The 19,020-nt window shown below is 38.7% G+C and overlaps 1 protein-coding gene across 2 annotated transcripts in view; it reads left to right on the forward strand.

Annotated features, from left to right (window-relative positions):
- Positions 1-10,385, forward strand: part of Rc3h1 (ring finger and CCCH-type domains 1) — a 103,031-nt gene extending 92,646 nt beyond the window's left edge. For both annotated transcript variants that reach the window (XM_045146795.1, XM_004658776.2), the window contains exon 20: positions 3,097-10,385. In XM_045146795.1, coding sequence (XP_045002730.1) covers positions 3,097-3,247 — 151 coding nt within the window. In that variant the 3' untranslated portion in view covers positions 3,248-10,385. The remainder of the gene's footprint in view (positions 1-3,096) is intronic.
- The last annotated feature ends 8,635 nt before the right edge of the window (positions 10,386-19,020 follow it).

Raw genomic sequence — 19,020 nt, forward strand, 5'->3', positions numbered from 1 at the left:
GTCACAAGAGTGGCAATACAAGACTATTCAAAATCCTCAGAGATGGCTTAGCAGTTAAGGTGCTTACCTGCAAAGCTCCCCTCCTTCCCTCCCTCCACCCCCCTCATATAATTAAATAAATATATTTTAAAAGCCCTTACCATTTTGTTACTGTTATGTAATTTATTTATTTTATTTTTTGTTTTTTTGAGGTAGGGTCTCACTCTAGCCCAGACTGACCTGGAATTCATTTAGGGTGGCCTGACTCAGCAATCCTCCTAATCTGTGAAGAGAGAGAGAGAATAAATGGGCACTTCAGGGCCTCTTGCCAGTGCAAATGAACCCCAGATGCATGTGTAACTTTGTGTGTCTGGCTTTATATAGTTACTAGGTCTTTAAACCTGGGTTAGCAGACATTGCAAGCAAGTGTCTTTAACTGCTGAGTCATCTCTCCAGCCTTTTTCTGTCTTTTTAAGTGTGTAGGCATTTAAAATCTTTTTTAGTTTTTTGGATACATATCAACCAGCATGAATAGCCCTGTGAGGAATAATACTATAATAACTGTATATCTTTACTTTCTTAGGCAGCTTTGTGACTTTTTGTTTGTTTTTTTGAGGTAGGGTCTCACTCTAGCCCTTGCTATCCTGGAATTCGCTATGTGGTCTCAGGGTGGCTTCAAGCTCATGGCCATCCTCCTACCTCTGCCTCCCAAGTGCTGGGATTAAAGGTGTGAGCCACCATGCCCAGCAACTTTGAGGATTTTTTAAAATATATTTTATTAGCCGAGTATGGTGTCGCACGCCTTTAATGCCAGCACTTCGGAGGCAGAGGTAGGAGGATCGCCATGAGTTCATGGCCACCCTGAGACTACATAGTGAGTTCCAGGTCAGCTTGAGCTATAGTGAGACTCTAACTCAAAAAAAAAAAAAACCAACAACAACAACAAAAAGTCCGGATACAGAGTGGCGTGGATATCCATGACCTTGCAGTGCCTGACACTGCCTACACAAGAAGACCATCATTATAGGAGGAAAAGATGATGACATTAAAATAAAAGAGAGACTAATTAAGAGGGGAAAGGGGTATGATAGAGAGTGGAGTTGCAAGGGGGAAAGTGGTAGGAGGGAGGGAATTACCATGGGGGTTATTGTCTACAATTATGGAAGTCATCAAAAAATAAATTTAGGGCTAGAGAGCTGGCTTAGCAGTTAAGGTATTTGCCTGTGAAGCCAAAGGACACAGGTTCGAATCCCCAGCACCCACGTAAGACAGATGCACAAGGGGCACATGCCTCTAGAGTTTGTTTGCAGTGGCTGGAGGCTCTTGCGTGCCCATTCTCTCTCTTGGTCTCTCCTCTCTCTATCTCCCTGTGTGCTTACAAATAAGTAAAATAAAGTAAAAAAATAAATTTATAAAAGACAAGCTGAGTGTGGTGGCATACACCTTTAATCCCAGCACTTGGGAGACAGATCAGAAAGATCGTCATGAATTCAAGGCTACCCTGAGACTATGTAGTGAATTCCAGATTATCATGGACTGGAGTGAGACCCTGCCTCCAAAACCCAATAAATAAATAGTCTAGTGCAAGACAAGTAGCAAGTATTTTAAGATAGTCATCTTATGGTGCTTTTATTGTTGTTTTGGGGGGGTTGGTGTTTTTTTTTTGTTGTTGTTGTTTTTTATGTAAGGTCTCACTGTAGCCCAGGCTGACCTGGAATTCACTATGGAGTCTCAGGGTGGCCGTGAACTCAAGACGATCCTCCTACCTCTGCCTCCCAAGTGCTGGGATTAAAGGTGTGTACCACCACGCCTGGCTGGCCTAAATTCTTTTTGTTTTTTTTTTTTCAATTTTTATTTATTTATTTGAGAGCAACAGACACAGAGAGAAAGACAGACAGAGGGAGAGAGAGATAATGGGCGCGCCAGGGCTTCCAGCCACTGCAAATGAACTCCAGATGCGTGCGCCCCCTTGTGCATCTGGCCAACGTGGGACCTGGGGAACCGAGCCTTGAACCAGAGTCCATAGGCTTCACAGGCGAGCGCTTAACGGCTAAGCCATCTCTCCAGCCCTGGCCTAAATTCTTTATTGTAACTCTTGAGTCTGTCTTGTAATGTGAAAGCAGCAATAGACAATATATAAACAAATGGATAGGTTATGCTTCAGTAAAACTTTATAAATAATCGGTAGTTTGCTAGTTTTAGTTCACTAAAATGTAGATGAGATACTCTAAAATTCAGGAGATGTTCATGTATTTTTCTATGGTGGTAAATGATAAACACTGTTGATTTCATTGAAAATTAATTTTTTTAATCTCATTTCTAAAAATGTCTACTGTTGGGACTGGACAGATGGCTTAACAGTTAAGGCACTTGCCTACAAAGCCTAAGGACCCAGATTTGATTCCCTAGTACACTTATAAGCCAGATGCACAAGGTAGCACATTCATCTGGAGTTTGTTTGCAGCTAGAGGCCCTGGCACACCCATTCTCTCTTTCTCTTTTTTTTTTTTTTTTCCGAGGTAAGGTCTCACTCTAGCCCAGGCTGACCTGGAATTCACTATGGAGTCTCAGGGTGGCCTCGAACTCACGGCGATCCTCCTACCTCTGCCTCCCGGGTGCTGGGATTAAAGGCGTGCGCCACCACGCCCGACTCTCCCATTCTCTCTCTTTTCCTGTCTCTGCCTCTCTTAAGTAAATGGGGAAAAAAAAAAAAAATATATATATATATATATATATATATATATATCTCCTACTGTTGGACTAGGAAAAATAGCTCAGTTAGTAAAGTGCTTGCTTTGCAAGCATGCATACCTGAGTGTGATCCTCAGTACCCACATAGATGCAAAGCATGGTGGCATGTGCCTATAAACCCAGTACTGGGCACGTGGAGACAGAAAGTTCCTTGGAGCTCATTGGTTAGCCATTCTGGCTGAATTGGTGAACTGCAGGCCAGTGGGAATCCCCATTTAAAGAAAGGTGGTCAGTGTTCCTGAGGATGGCACTCAAGGTTGTCCTCTTACCTCCACATGCACAAGAGTACATATACATACACATGCAAAAAGAAATCCCAACTATATATATATATAGATATATAGATTTTTTTTAATTTACCAACAGTGATATACCAAATGGATCAGCCTTGACACAAGAAAATAGCAGCCTCCTGTCAAACAAGACCAGCGCTTTGAACCTATCAGAAGATCCCGACGGAGGAGGAGATAACAATGACTCCCAGAGATCAGGAGTTACTGCCAGTTCGGCTCCCTAAAATATGGAAGTCCTACTTCTAACTTCTGCTCCTAATCAATTTGTGGGGCATAGGGGTAGAAGAATGGATAACTTCTGAACTTTTTCTCTGAGTGGTCAACAACATCCAAGAAAAGCACCAGAGGCAATGTGCACAAACACCACTACTAAACAAACCCTGCACATAGTTCACATTAATGCATTTTTTAATTTAAAGAAAAAATTAGCAGTATCTGCAAGCAATTCAGATTAAATTTGTTTTTGTTCTGTGAATGAACTTTATTTTAATAACTTTGGACGCCTTGGATCCAGGGCTTTAAAAAAGAAGATATTATATATACACTCTGTTTGATTAATTGTATGATCTTAATGAAGTAGGTTTTTCTTGTACTTTGGTATTATTACATACCCAGTGTATAATTCCTTGCTCCCAGTCCTTTCCAGTTTGTACAATCCCATAACTAAAACAGACAAGCACCAATATTTTGAGGAATTTTTTGGTGCTTGAGAAATAGGTGGTAATAGATTGGGCTGTTAGAAAATGTGCAACAAACTACATTTATTGGAATATTTTTCCTTTGTGAATCATTAGCTTCTATGGGTAGATATTTTTTCTTATGACATTAAAACTTTGAGGGGGATAGGGTTTGGGATTCAACTTTTCAAAGATAAATAGACAATTTTTTTAAGTTACCCATTTTCACGTTAAGATTTTTTACATTTTCTTCATATAATCCAAAAGCCTATTCAGTGCTTACATTGTTTAATTAGATTTAAATAATGAACTCTAAGCTGGGTGTGGTGGCTCACACCTATAATCCCAGCCCTCAGGAGGCTGGAACAGAAATGAATTTGAGGCCTGTCTGGGTTACAACGTTAAGACCCTTTATCAGGCAACCCCTGCCACCCACCCACCCCCAAACAAGAATGAACTTGTTAGCACTTGAAGACACACAGTTTTATGTATTGCCTGTGTTGCACTCCAAATGGTTGGTAATTTGAAGCTGTGCTTTCCAAACTAAACTTTTACTGAAGTCCTAGAATGCCCTAAAAATCAGGACAATAAACCTGTTTTAAAACTGTAACACTTGATTTGAACTTAAAATAAACAGGGACATACTACTTCAATGGATGTTTTTATTTTACTCTCAAAACATAAAAGCATAAAAGGGACTTGCAAGTAAATACTTCCTGAGTCTTAAGAACAGTTTATGAATTGACTACTTGTTACTACCTTGTTAGCCTAACTACGAATACCTTGAGAGTTTTCATAGACTTATTTTTTTGGACTGGCATTAAAAAAAAAACTTTATGAAACTGTTGGAAACATAAGGAACAATTTTTTTAATTTAGTTTTGCTGCACATACTCTAATGCCACAACTCTAAGCCCTGTAAAGTCAGTTTAGTGGGGATTGTTTCATATAATCACTCTCCATTCTTCTGTTTGCGTGATGTTCAATTTTCCTTTCTAGATTATACTACTAAATCAGAAAGCACTGGTTATGTAATAAGTTACTGCATTGCTTTGGTTGGGTAAAAGCAAAAGTTTTATGTTTTTCTTGTTTCTTACATTCTTAGCCCTTAACTCCTGCTGAGGTCAAAACAACCTCAGTCTAAGCTCTGTCCATCATATTGCTAACTGAAACAAGTGGGGTGGGGGGTGGGAAGGGTAATATAGTCCTGCCATTGCCTACCAGTAGGAGAGTCCAAACAGAACACTCATTTGAGTAGCAATTATTTAATTTGCCCAGTCAAGGCACCGTGTTTATATACTATTTCACATTGAATTTGATTATGCCCTACAGACCTGGCTGGTCAAGGATTTGATATACACATATTGGCTTGGGATTCGAGCTTTCTTTTTTATTTAAATAAAAATTTATATATATTATATATATATACATATATACATAGCTATATCTGTATATATATCGGGTATGTTTTAAAGATTTCTTCGCATGAGCGCAGCTGTTGCGATAAAACGACTGATTGGGAGGTAGACGCACTGAGTGAAGGTGAGGCGTTTTTCAGTTGATGCGTACATTTCCCTTTTAATTTTAAATATACATCTGCACATTTGCTTTTTTGGCTTTTTTTTTTCTTTTTTAGCTAAAAGCCCTCTTACATTTATACTTAATACTTATTATTTATTGGGAGAAGGAAAGAAACTTTTGTTAGGTCTGACAGTAGTTTTTATTCTCTGCATGTCTAATAAAAGGCAACAACATTATTTCTAGCCTCCTATAGGCAGATTTAAGCAGATCTCATTTCTCCTTTGGGCATGTCAGATAATTCTTAAGTTTTAGAAGTTGTTAATTTTGGAAGTTAGAATGATCCTGGTATTAGAAAAAAAATCAAGTATTGGTTTGTTAAAAGTTCAGCATAAAAATAAACTTCCACTATGGTTATATGAGGAAACCCCCAAATAATTCATATTCTGTTGCTCTTATGTTCTCTCAATACACTAGTATCCTTTTATGTTTTTTCATGTTGGGCTCAAAATATGTCTCTTAAAATGTAGCCTGAATTCTGTTTGTCCCTCTCCAAGGACCCATTATCTCCAAGCAATCTGTTTGAGTTACAAAGGCAAACCAGTATTATATCCCATTGCTCCTATAATTTAGCTATTTTAAATATTTTTAAATGGCCCTTCTGCCATACCTAGCTTTGAAGGGCATTTCTCCATCTTTTATTTTACTTTTTTTTTTTTTTTATGAAGAACCAACAAATGAAAATGGCTATTGGGCCATAACTTCTGGACTAGTGTTTTTGTCGAAATCTGAAGAGCATTAATTTTTACTTTTGCCTTTAGAGACATAAATAAATTAAACCAATCAGACAGGATACAAAGCTTTTGTGCCCCTCCCCCCCAGGCAAGAGTCTCACCACAGAACCTTTGCTGGCTTTGAACTTGAGGTCCTCCAGCTTCAGCCTCCCAAATGCTGGGATTTTAGGCATGTGCCACCCATGCCCAGCAATTTTTATGTTTTCCTTTTTTTTTTTTTAATAATTTCTTCTGGAGATGACTATATGCTTTTCATTGAATTCAAAACCAAGAATCATCTCAGATGAACATGAAAAATTCTGGAAGGGTTAAGATAGGACTAAGGAACACTGTGTTCACACTTGTTTATATGACAAAGCCAGGATTTTGTTGTAGTGAATATAAAAGTATTTTGGCTTAATTTTATTTTCACTAAGTCTCTGGAAAGGGGTAGACCTGAGAATAAGACATCTAGCCTCAGTTTCCTGTCTTACATGTTATTTGCGTAATTAATAGTATAACAAGATAAGTGTAATAGCTGCTACCCTGTTCTAGATAATTTACAGAGCCTGATGTGACCAAAGAGCCATTCCTTAATACTTTTTAATTAATAGGAAGTTGTTGTATTATAAGTTTCTAGTAGTAATAATTCAAATGATAAGACACTATTTTCACTGTCAATTACAAATATTCAACTACTCAGAATGTATAAAAATTGGTTTGGTACAGTATTAATGTAGATGATTCCCTTCTCTCATTTCCCTTCCTTTCTCCTATTCTTTCCCATGTATTTATTCTTTTGCCTAAAAGGCAGAAAATTGCTATAATTCTCATTTGCTATTTTGAGTACATAATTCCATCAGACCTACAAGCTGCAGTGTTGGAGCTTAAAATTTAATTCCTAAGTTTTCCCATGACTGCTTTTTCCCCCACCACCCTTCCTTTTCCATGCTGCAATTTCCCCTTGACTTACCCAATCTGTAACAGTGACAGTTTGCTGCCTCAAAACAGAGCATTCAGATGAATTCGCTTAGCCAATAACTTCTGTGAAGTTGCCTTTTCTAATGGTGTTATTACTCAGTGATGCACAAATGTGGTATTTGCCCTACTGGCAGGCAAGCAAAGGTCTAGTAAAAATGGTAACCTGCTGTTTTCTTTAAAGGAGAGCCAAAGACTTGTGCTTTACTCTGTTTTGGTTTAAGGGGAATTGGTAGTCATTTCGATAGTATTTGTTAAGTTGATTATATGGTGTAGATGTTTAAAGTTAACTGTTAAAGTTAGCTGGCCTTATAAAATGTAAAAGTATGAAAATCCATCAGTTTCTCTAAACCAGTCAATATCAATCTAAATAACACTATGTTTAAGCAATTTTCCCCAACCTTTTTGAGTTTATCTTATTCTGATAGTATCTGCTGTGTTTTTATGCATTTCCTACTTGTGCCTATGGGTCAGTACACTTTCACTATGGTCAAACCACGGGAGTGGGTAATGTTCCTGAGCACATGACTTGTACATGTTCAAATTATGTTTATATTCAGAGAAAAATAGAAGGTTCGTTTCACTAACCAGGCACATACACAAATTGTGATGCATAAAAGTTTCACCATGTTTTACACATTTTGCTCATTTTGAAGACTCTAGTGAAGATTAGGTATAAAATCTTGTCTCTAAAAGCCATCTGTAATGATTTATATCCTAGTAACTTTGTCAGAAAGAATTAATAACATGTCTGCAAATTAACTCTTGTGTTACTTAGATTTTTGCCCTATAAAGATTTCAAGTGTGTTGACATTTTGTTGATAAATGGTGATAGTGTTCCAAGATGATCTCTTTTTCCCCTGGAAATAAAAGACAGAGGTCCTAAACTGAAACACATTTTGCTCTCAGCCATAGGAACTGAACAGTCTCTTGCCATCATTACCTGTGTGCTTGTTTTGTTGGTCCACATGTATATCCCCTTGGACAACTTTGGTTTTATATTTATTTGTTGCTTCAGTCTAGCTTTATGAAATTTTCTGCTGAAAGGACTTGCTGAGAATTGTTGATGAATTGAAGCTCATATTTTTTTAAAGTTCTTAATTCAGCTTTTCTGAGCCACTTCAAAAAAGAATGATGTTTTTGTCAAAAGGTACTATTATAGAAAATAACAGTGTTTGGATTTTTAAGATTTTCTGTGATTGCTAAAGGTGTTTTTATAAGTAACAGATTATAATTGATAAATAATGTTATATTAATAAAGAAAAACTACCAACACCAGGAATAAGAAACACCTTACAACAATAAATATATTCCCTATAGGTGGATTTTTGATGTTGTACTGAATAAATTGGGTAAAGAGCCCTTAGAAATCCTTTCTGATAATAGAACTTACCTTTCCACTGGAGTCCTTATTTTAAGAATGTCTGGGTTTTCAGACAAAAACTGAATTCCCCTACAGTTGCCCCTGAGCAAAACACATCTGTAGAGAAACCTTTATTTTTACAAGAAATAAGGTACAATGTCTCAAAGTGGTAAACTTAAACCTTAAGACAATATTGTTTTCCAAAAAGTTATATTTAGAAAAATGAAATCCTGTGGAGTTTGTTATCTTGCTACATATTATATACTAGATATGATGATTTATTTTCATGTGTAAGTCTCACTGCTTCTGGTTTGTTCTTCGTTTGCTTTGCTTTTATGCCTTGGCAGGCAGAGCTCACAAGTCTTTGGCTTCCATGTTAGGTTGTTCTCGGAGTCATCTTATAACTGGAAACTGTCAGGTGGTCCCCACCTCAGTGAGTACACAAAGGGTAAAGAACCAGATGGAAACAAATATTGAGTGGATAACTGGCTTTTTTTTTCTTGCCTGATTTTTAAAAGATTATTATTTGTATAACTTCTCCATTGGTATTTTCACAATATCTGAACCATCCCATAAAATACTCCTCTGACTTAAAGGCATTTAAGGCTTTTACTGCTGAATTTTACATCTCCTGTTCAACTAAGAAACTATCTTTCTTCCATATATATGTATCCTAAATTTTCATAATTACTCCTTATTCATCTTTTGTCTTTTTCCCTCCTGGGAGTGAAAGAACATTTGAAAAATTAATTTTATTCACTGGTCATGGGCCTCATTATATCTTTCTTTATGATAAATCTATGGCTTTTTTAACTTTATGAGGAATTTATAACTTTGCCATCCACAGTGGAAAAAGTGAATTAAGGTAATGAAGAAGAACTTTCACCCACTTAAACATTTTCCAGTTGTGAGATTCCTCTTCATGTCTGTGGTCTCTTCCTTGTTGCCCTTTTTCCTGACTATGTATGGTCAACTGGTCTTTTGGCTCATACCAGTCTCCCCGAGACATTCTGCAGTCATTATCACCTTTTTGGGTGGATTTGTTTTATTTTGTTCTTTTTTGTTGAAAAAAAAAAACTTTTTAACATTGATGCATATTTGCTTGGGATAGAGCTTGTGTAATTTACCAATCGTATTGATTGTATGTGATTGTGCCCTGCGGAGGTATACTTAACATGATAAAGTAATCTAGGTTAATAAAGGAGCCCATGAGATTTGAGTCAGGTTAGAAGTGACTATGAAATCACAGTTGTGGATAGTGAGAATTCTTTTGTTCTTATAAATCAGTGCCACGTACAATACCATTTTTTAAAGGTTTTCTTGCATTTCTATTTTTTCCCACTGCCTCAGCGCCCTTTTTTCTCATCTGTCTCTACCCATTGGTTTAGAAAGTTAAAAACATTTAGCCTTAAAATGGCAGCAGTTTTATAAATTGTTGAATTTTGTGAAATTTTACTTTTTCCAGATGTTTCCAATTTTTAAAAGAAAAGACAAAATATAAATGGGTTGGAATTTCACAAACTGAATAATTCCTTAGCATCTGGCAAACTGAAGTTTTATTTGAAGATTTTATCTTCTGAAAATTTTGGGATAGGAAAAAGAATCCTGTTTGCAATGGGAAAGTTCTTCTCTTTTTAAAATCCTTTTAATATTTACAGTTCTTTTGCAGATGAGGTGGAAGAAAAGAAACAGTAGATAGAAATGTGTTTAGGGCAGCAGAACTCTGGGTCATTATAAGCACATGTTCCACTGGTTGCAGATATTGGGGAGGATTGGGGCCATCTCAATTTTGTATTATTTGTGTGCATGTTGTTTATATTAATTAATAATGCCACATTTTGTTAAAATGCATTTCTCTTGTTACCTTGGAAACTGACTCAGCCTCTTGTTGCTCCAATTAGGGTTTAAGGCTCATGTGAGCTGCAGATAAAAGGATTCATTTAACAAGAAGGAGGTGATTCACCTTTTGGATTGTAAATATATGAAAGTGTCTACAAGGTCTTTATCTGCTTTCTGTCAGCATTTATATTAAATGATAAATTAATGAGGAGGAACAATGTGTTGTCTTTTTTTGTAAATGAGTCTCTGCCATCTTATTCTAACCTTGGGATTATTGTTTGCACAAATAAACACATACTTGTAGCCAGTTTAAAAAAAACACATTTTGATTTATTTATTTGCAAGCAGAAAGATAGAGAGAATGGGTGTGCCAGGGCCTCCAGCCACTGCAAACACTCCAGACATACACGCCACTTTGTATATCTGGCTTTATGTGGGTACTGGGGAATTGAACTCAGGTCACTAAGATTTTGCAGGCAAGCACTTCAACCATTGAGTCATCTCTCCAGCCTATAGCCAGTTATTATGTAGTCTACAGTTCAAGTTTCATCATTTGGAGTAGTTTTGAGACATTAGAGCCAGCTTTCAGTAAGATGCCATGGCTTAGCTGTGTCTGGCAGGAAGAAGACAAAAAGGTGAGAGGATTATTATACATCTGTAGAAATTTAAGAAATTCATGCTGGAGAAATGGCTTAGCTGCTCAGGCACTTGCCTGCAAAGCCTGAGGACCCAGGTTTGATTTTTCAGATCCCACATAAGTCAGATGCACATAGTGGCATTGGCTAGAGGCCCTGGCACACCCATTCTCCCTCCCACCCATACGTCTCTATCTCTAATAAATAAATCTTAAAAAAAAAAATAGATTAGCTGGGCATGGTAGCACACTCCTTTAATCCCAGCACTTGGAAGGCAAAGGTAGGAGGATCACCATGAGTTCAAGGCCACCCTGAGACTACATAGTGAGTTCCAAATCAGCCTGGACCATAGTGAGACCCTACCTCGAAAAACAAACAAAAAAAAATTGAAGAAATTCAAAAATAAAATTCGGTGTGGACCTTGGATTCTAAGAGATACTCATAGACACACAATTCGAGTTTTGATTAAGTGTTGGGTATTAGATGGTAATAGCAAGGAATAGTTTTTGCTCAATTGATGATGGTATGGTAACATGACAATGTCCATATTTTTAAAAGATGCATAATAAAGGGAGACTGAAAGTAAGAGGGAAAACAATTACTGTGGCCAACCTTAAGTGATTATGAAATCCAGAGTGGGAATTCCAGGACTAGACCTGTCTTTGCTACATATAAGCAGTAGGGTAAGGGCTGAAAGTCAACCTAAAACAAATTTGGCTTTTGTGTACTTCATCCCAATAATCAGCTAATCTGTAATAATCAGTTAGTAATTCCTTTGCCTTCCAGTGTGGTAGCTCATTCGAGGCCACCCTGAGACTACATAGTGAATTCTGGGTCAGGCTGGGCTAGAGCAAGACTACCTCAAAAAGCCACACACACACACAAAGGTGCATCTAGCCAGGCTTGGTGGCACATGTCTTTGATCCCAGTAAGGAGGATCTCTGAGTTCAAGGATATCCTATGAGTACATAGTGAATTCCTGGGCTACAGCAAGACCCTGCCTTGAAACACACACCCCCCCCCCCGCTCCAATATGTATCCACTACTCGAACTAGAATTCCATAAGCTTAACAATATATGGAGAGTAAAGGAAAATGCTCTCTGCCCTCAAGAAGTGCTAATTATGGAACTTGGCAGTTTTAAAATAAATAACCAATAACACAAAAATTACCAGTACCATGCCAGGTGTGGTGCACACCTTTAATCCCAGCACTAGGGAGGCAGAGGTAGGTGGAATGCTGTGGGTTTGAGGCCACCCTGAGACCACATAGTAAATTCCAGGTCAACCTGGGCTACAGAGTAAGACCCTACCTCAAAAAATAATACCAAAGAGTTAGTGAACCACAATTATCTTCAGAAAAGTGAGGAGCTGTGAGGTTACAAGGCCCTTGGTTCAATTCCCTGTATCATTAAATACACACACAATAACCTGCTGGGTTGGTAAAGATTTCCTGAGGAAGTAGCTTGGAAGATAGATTTAAAGAATGGTGGGATGGAAATGTAAGGTTCCGAGAATTGCTTAAGACAGACCCCAGACTCAAATAGTATGTAAAAATAAAGCATTTACTCTCCAGGATCAGCCAGTATGTGGGGGTCAAACATTCAGATAATATGGTGACCCCGAAAGGAGCACACAGGCCCCTTTTAAGCACAACCAGGGGACTTTGAGGCGAGTTAGGTAGTCTTTGAAAATGATTGGCTACCCAAAACATAGGCCATTGCCGAGGCCCTTGGTTTCCCATCAGGAATAGATGATAAGACCCTATTGCTGAAGACTCCACATACTTGGGCTGCAAGGCCTCTGAGAAATCCTGCTGGAACTGAGCTGATAACCTCCTCCATTTAGACCAGCTGACAGGAAGCTGGAAGAAGCCATTCTGCATGCAGTTCAATGGGAGAGAGAAATCACCAGTGAAGATACTCAACAGGACACTGCAAGCCTTATATTTGGCCAGTCAGGTCAAATGAGCCAACAGGTGCAATAGTGGCACATCTGTCATGGTGGAAACCAACTGCCCTCTAATTGAACTGGAGGCCCATTCCATGGAAGGGAATACATCCCTGATAATGAAAACTTAAAAATGGTAGTCACGAGCCCTAGGGTTTTAACGTCTGCTGCTGTCTGGCTAAATGTATATACTATGCTCACCAAACTGCCCAGTAAGCACTTCTCTTAATGTTCATACCCATATATTAATGCTACTCTCACTTTTGGTAGAAAATCTTCTCTTCAGATGGCAGTGACCTTGGGATGTCTTAGAAGGCATCATGGTGCTGGAAAGAAGTGACTGATGTGCTCAGTACTACAATATGTCTATCACAACCTTCCAAGGCTCAGGGTCTATTGTGGAAGAAGTGTTGGAAAGAATGTAAGAGCCAAAGGAAGGGTAGGACTCCTTACAACATGCTCCCACCAGACACAAAATGGCCTGGATATTCATGACCTCACAGTGCCCAACACTACCTGCACAAGAGCCTCATAGGAGGAAAAGATCATGACATCAAAATAAGAAAGACTGAGTGAGGGCTGGAGAGATGGCTTGGCGGTTAAGCGCTTGCCTGTGAAGCCTAAGGACCCCGGTTCGAGGCTCGGTTCCCCAGGTCCCATGTTAGCCAGATGCACAAGGGGGCGCACGTGTCTGGAGTTCGTTTGCAGAGGCTGGAAGCCCTGGCGCGCCCATTCTCTCTCCCTCTATCTGTCTTTCTGTGTCTGTCACTCTCAAATAAATAAATAAATAATAAAAATTAAAAAAAAAAAAAAGAAAGACTGATTGAGAGGGTGAGGAGATATGAAAATGGAGTTTCAAAGGGGAAAATGGGGGGAAGGAGGGTATTACCATGGGATATTTTTTATAATCATGGAAGCTGCTAATAAAAATTTGAAGAAAAGGAGGCCTTGACAAACACCTAGCATGGTTTCCTTCTTGTGTGTTTGCCTTCTCCCATTCAGCTGGTCTGCAGGAAGGAGGTTTTCAGCTCAGCTCCAGCAAGATTTCTCAGTGACCTTACAAACCACATATGTGAAGTCTTCAGCAATATCTATTCCTGGTGGGAAACCAAGAGCCCCAGTAATGGCCTGTAATGTTTTGGGGGCATCAGGGACCTCGCTGACCATCACTCTGAAAAATTTCTAGTGGCCATCTATGGCTTCCGGATGCACCACTGTCTAAAAAAGCCATTCCAATGGATTTGTATTTTGGAAATGGCCATGGGCAATGTGAAGCAGGCTTGTTGGATTACCTGCATGGAGACCCAATGGAGCTATAAGAATGAACCACTGGTTGCACTGGAGATTCAATGGAGATGACCACTCTGAGATGGCTGCCAAGGAGAGCTGCTGGCACTGGATAAAGTTTTCCAGGGCTGTGAGTAGCCTAGCTGAGGAGGAGGAAGTGAAACTCCAGAGATTTGTTACTAGTTCCCTTTTTGCTTAGGTATTATTGACTGTGACAAGATACCTGAGAAAGTAACTTGAAGAAAGATACTAGCTCAGAGTTTTAGCAATTTCGGTCCATATGTTCTTGTCTCATTGCTGAGTCTGAGATGGGACCTCCCATTTTGAATGAATTATGAATCCATCCGTGTATTAATGCTTTAATGAGGTCCAAGCCATCTTGATCTAGCTGCTTTTCTAAAGCCCCATCCCTGATCACTCATCCTTGGGACCCAAGCCTTCCACTTAATGTGCCTTTAGGGAACTTATTTGCATAGCACTCCGTGGCATTTTATTTAGTTTGCGTTTAGTTTATTTCTTTGTTGTATTTACCCAACAGTTGTAACTTTTCAATATGTAGTTTCTTATCTGAACTTATTTTTTGGATAACTACTAGTAAATTATTAATAACTAAGTTAGAAGGAGTGATAAATGAAACATTTTGGGGTTTGTAATGAAAATATGAAAGATATGTAGTGTCTTTTTTCTTTTGGAGGAATAAGTTCTCAGGGATGCCATACACATGCTGTAACTACTGTGCCTTCTACCCACCACCAGCCTAAGGGTGTGGAATACTTAGGAATTTAATGTCTATATGCATATTATTTTTGCTAAAAATTTATACAACTCTTTTTAATTTATACAATTTTGTTAATGTATTAGTTGCCAAATATAGCATACAAAATACTTAATTTCTATTTTTTGTTACAATCCGATTGAGAAACATGAATTATTAAAGTAAAAGGTTGTGTTTGTCAGCTTATTTAACATTTTGAATATTTTCCCTAGTTTATTATTTTGATCCATATTTTTGTCAAATCTCTTTATATTTATAGATACTTTAAATTTCAAATTAATTTTCAGTTATGCATAAATGTAGATTTACCTATTAAAGTTAAGTTTCATTTACTACATTTTGTTTGTATGTCCCCTTGTTTAACACAGGCTGTTATTATTATTCTTATTTTTGGGTTTTCGAGGTAGCTTTTCACTGTAGCCCAAGCTGGCCTGTGTAGTCACTATTTAGTCTCTGGATGCCCTTGAATCATGGAGATCCTTCTACCTCTGCCTCCCAAGTACTAGGATTAAAGGTGTACACCACCACTCCTGGAACATGCTATTATCTTTTTTTTTATGTTGCATGATGATTATTTGGTTGTATCTTCTCGTTGTGCCCAGAATGTTCTAACATCCATCTTAATGAGTCTGTTTTAAAATTATTAAAGAACATGTTTTCATTTGGTTCATTAAAAAAAAAAAAAGAAAGAGGGCTGGAGAGATGGCTTAGCGGTTAAGCGCTCGCCTGTGAAGCCTAAGAACCCCGGTTCAAGGCTCGGTTCCCCAGGTCCCACGTTAGCCAGATGCACAAGGGGGCGCACGCGTCTGGAGTTCGTTTGCAGTGGCTGGAGGCCCTGACGTGCCCATTGTCTCTCTCTCTCTCTCTGTCACTCTCAAATAAATAAATAAATAAATAAATAAAAAAGAAAGAAAAGGTGTCTGATCTGATGATGGAACTCTTTTCCACAATGCCTCTTAACTTTTGGATTACCATACATTACCATTTCCCTTGGCCATTTACTTTAATGGATGGGAGCCCTGAAAATAACTTCTATTTCTCTTTTCTTTTCCAGTTATTTACTTACTTCACATTCCTTGATATTCTTTCCAGTATGCTTATCAGAGAATTGCATCTATAATCTTCATTTTAACATTTTACTAGGGGTTAATCTGTATCATTTACTTTAGTTTGTTTTTGGTGATTTCAAATTTTTGTATCATATCTACCTCTTGGATTTAAATACACCATTTGTTTTAACATAAAAAAAAAAGGGGGGGCTGGAGAGATGGCTTAGCGGTTAAACGCTTGCTTGAGAAGCCTAAGGAACCCGGTTCAAGGCTCGGTACCCAGGTCCCACGTTAGCCAGATGCACAAGGGGGCGCACGCGTCTGGGGTTCGTTTGCAGAGGCTGGAAGCCCTGGCACGCCCATTCTCTCTCTCCCTCTATCTGTCTTTCTCTCTGTGTCTGTCGCTTTCAAATAAATAAATAAATAAAAATTAAAAAAAAAATTTTGAAGAAAAAAAATGATTGGCTAGGCAAGCAGCAGTTACAATTGTACATCTCTGATTGGTTGGGGCAGAAGGCATGAAGGGGTGCGAAAGGGACATGTCTCTAGAATCTCAGGGTGGCCTTGAACTCATAGTGATCCTCTTACCTCTGTCTTCTGAGTGCTGGATTACAGGTGCGTGCCTCCATGCCTCAGGACTCCAGGTGATTTTTAATCCGCCCCTCCCCACCAGGCTCACCTGGAATACTCAGTATCAGCATCCTCAGACTCCTACCTGTACCTCCCAAGGGCTGGGATTAAAGGCATGTGCCACCACACCTGGCCATTAAAAATAAAAAATAAAAAAAGAAGTGTTAGGAAGGGTACTATGTAGAGGAATAAAGAGAAACTATTTGTGTGCCTGTCTTTACAGTTCAATAGTATCTCTCAGTATTCTGAAACTTTAATGTGCTTGCAATTCAACTGAGGCCCTGACTTACTTAGTGTAAATATTTTTTTACACAGAGAGACAATGGGCATGCCAGGACCTCCAGCCACTGCAAATGAACTCCAGACATGTGTGCCACCTTGTGCATCTGGCTTATGTTAGATCTAGAGAATGGAACCTGGGTCCTTAGATTTTGCAGGCAAGCACCTTGTGGCAGACAGCTTCAGGTTCACTGAGATGAACTTCCAGACCAGGCACAGTTATGGAGGAAGGGATATTTATTGAAGCTTACAGATGCAGGGGAAGTTCCATAATGGCAGAAGAAGCTGGCCTGCTCTCACAGCTCCAATCAGAGAGAAGCACAAGCCGAAAGCCACACAGCATACTTCAGGAACTCCAGCTAGCCACATACTGCGTATGTTTAGACTGAAATCTCACACCCACCACCACACCTTAAGATCTCCACAGTGACACCACCTCTAGCCAGGTGACTACAGATCCAAACTACAAACTAATAAAACATTGAATATATTGGGGACCATCTATTCAAACTACCACATACCTTAATTGTTAAGCCATCTCTCCAGCCCTAATTTTTTTTTTTTTAATTGAGTTACAGGGCTTGAGAGATGGCTCAGTAGTAAAGGCATTTGCTTGTAAACTCTAATGGCTCAAGTTTGGTTCGTCAGTACCCACTTAAAGACAGATGCACAAAGTGGCACGTGTGTGTATGTGGCGCTCTCTCCCTTCCTCCCTCTCCCCTTCCCCTCTCTCTCTCTCTCACTTTCTCTGCTGGGCATGATGACACACACCTTCAATATCAGCACTCATGATGAGTTTGAGGCCAGCCTGCAACCACAGTGAGTTCCAGGTTAGCCTGGGCTAGTATGAGACCTTACCTTAGAAAAAAAAAAAATTGAGTGCAGCTTTAAGAAGTCAGTACATTGAAAGTATCTTGGAATAAACCTAACCAAGGAAGTGAAGAATCTCTACAAGGAAATACTTCAAAACATTCAAGCAAGAAATTGCAGAAGACACTCGGAAATGCAAAGACATCCCTTGTTCTTGGATCAAAAGAATCAATATTGTGAAAATGGCAATCTTACCAAAAGTAACCTACACATTTAATGCAATCCCCATCAAAATTCCAATGGCATTCTTCACGGAAATAGAACATGAAAAGAACCTCAAATGTTTAAACAATTTTGAGCAACAAAAATAAAGCTGGTGGTATCACCATACCCGATTTTAACCTATGCTACAAAGCCATAATAACAAAAACAGGATGCTACTGGCACAAAAATAGACATATAGATCAATGGAACAGAATAGAGGACTCAGATGTAAGTCTGGGTAGCTATAGCCACCTGATGTTTGCCAAAAATACTCATTGGAGAAAAGACAGCCTCTTCAACAAATGGTGCTGGGAAAACTGAATATCTGTAGAAGGATGAAAATAGGTCCTTCTTTTTCTCCATGCACAAGAATTAAATCCAAATGGATCAAAGACCTTAATATCAGACCTGAAACTCTGAAACTTCAGCAGGAAAAAGTAGGGGAAATGCTTCAACATATTGGTCTTGGCTAAGGCTTTCTGAATATAACCCCAATTACTCAGGAAATAAAACCACAGGTTACCGCTGAGACCTCAAGAAATTACAAAGCTTTTGTACAGCAAAAGACACTGTGAATAAAGCAAAGAGGCAACCTACAAAATGGGAGAAAATATTTGCCAACTATACATACATCTGAGAGGATTAATATCTAGGATATACAAAGAACTCAAAAAAGTAATAAGAAATCAAGCAACCCAATTTACAAATGGGCTATGAAACTAAGTACAGAGTTCTCAAAAGAAGAAATATAAATGGCATATAAACATCTAAAAAAAAAAAAAAAGGTTCTACATCCCTAATCATCAGGGAAATGCAGATTAAAACTACGTTGAGATTCCATCTCGCTCCTGTCAGATTGGCTACCATCATGAAAACAAATGACCATAAATGTTGGCAAGGATGTAGAAAAAGAGGAACTCTTGTACACTGTTGGTGGGAATGCAATCTGGTCCAGCCATTGTGGAAATCAGTGTGGAGGTTCCTAAGACAGCTAAAAATAGGTCTACCATATGACCCAGCTATTCCACTCCTAGGCATATATCCAAAGGAGTCATCTCACTCACTACCTTAGAGATACTTGCTCAACCATGTTTATTGCCACTCAATTCACAATAGCTAGGAAATGGAACCAGCCTAGATGTCGGATAATGAAGATGTGGCACATTTACATAA

This window comes from Jaculus jaculus, chromosome 1 (genome assembly GCF_020740685.1).
Source record: "Jaculus jaculus isolate mJacJac1 chromosome 1, mJacJac1.mat.Y.cur, whole genome shotgun sequence".
In the NCBI taxonomy this organism is placed as follows: Eukaryota; Metazoa; Chordata; class Mammalia; order Rodentia; family Dipodidae; genus Jaculus; species Jaculus jaculus.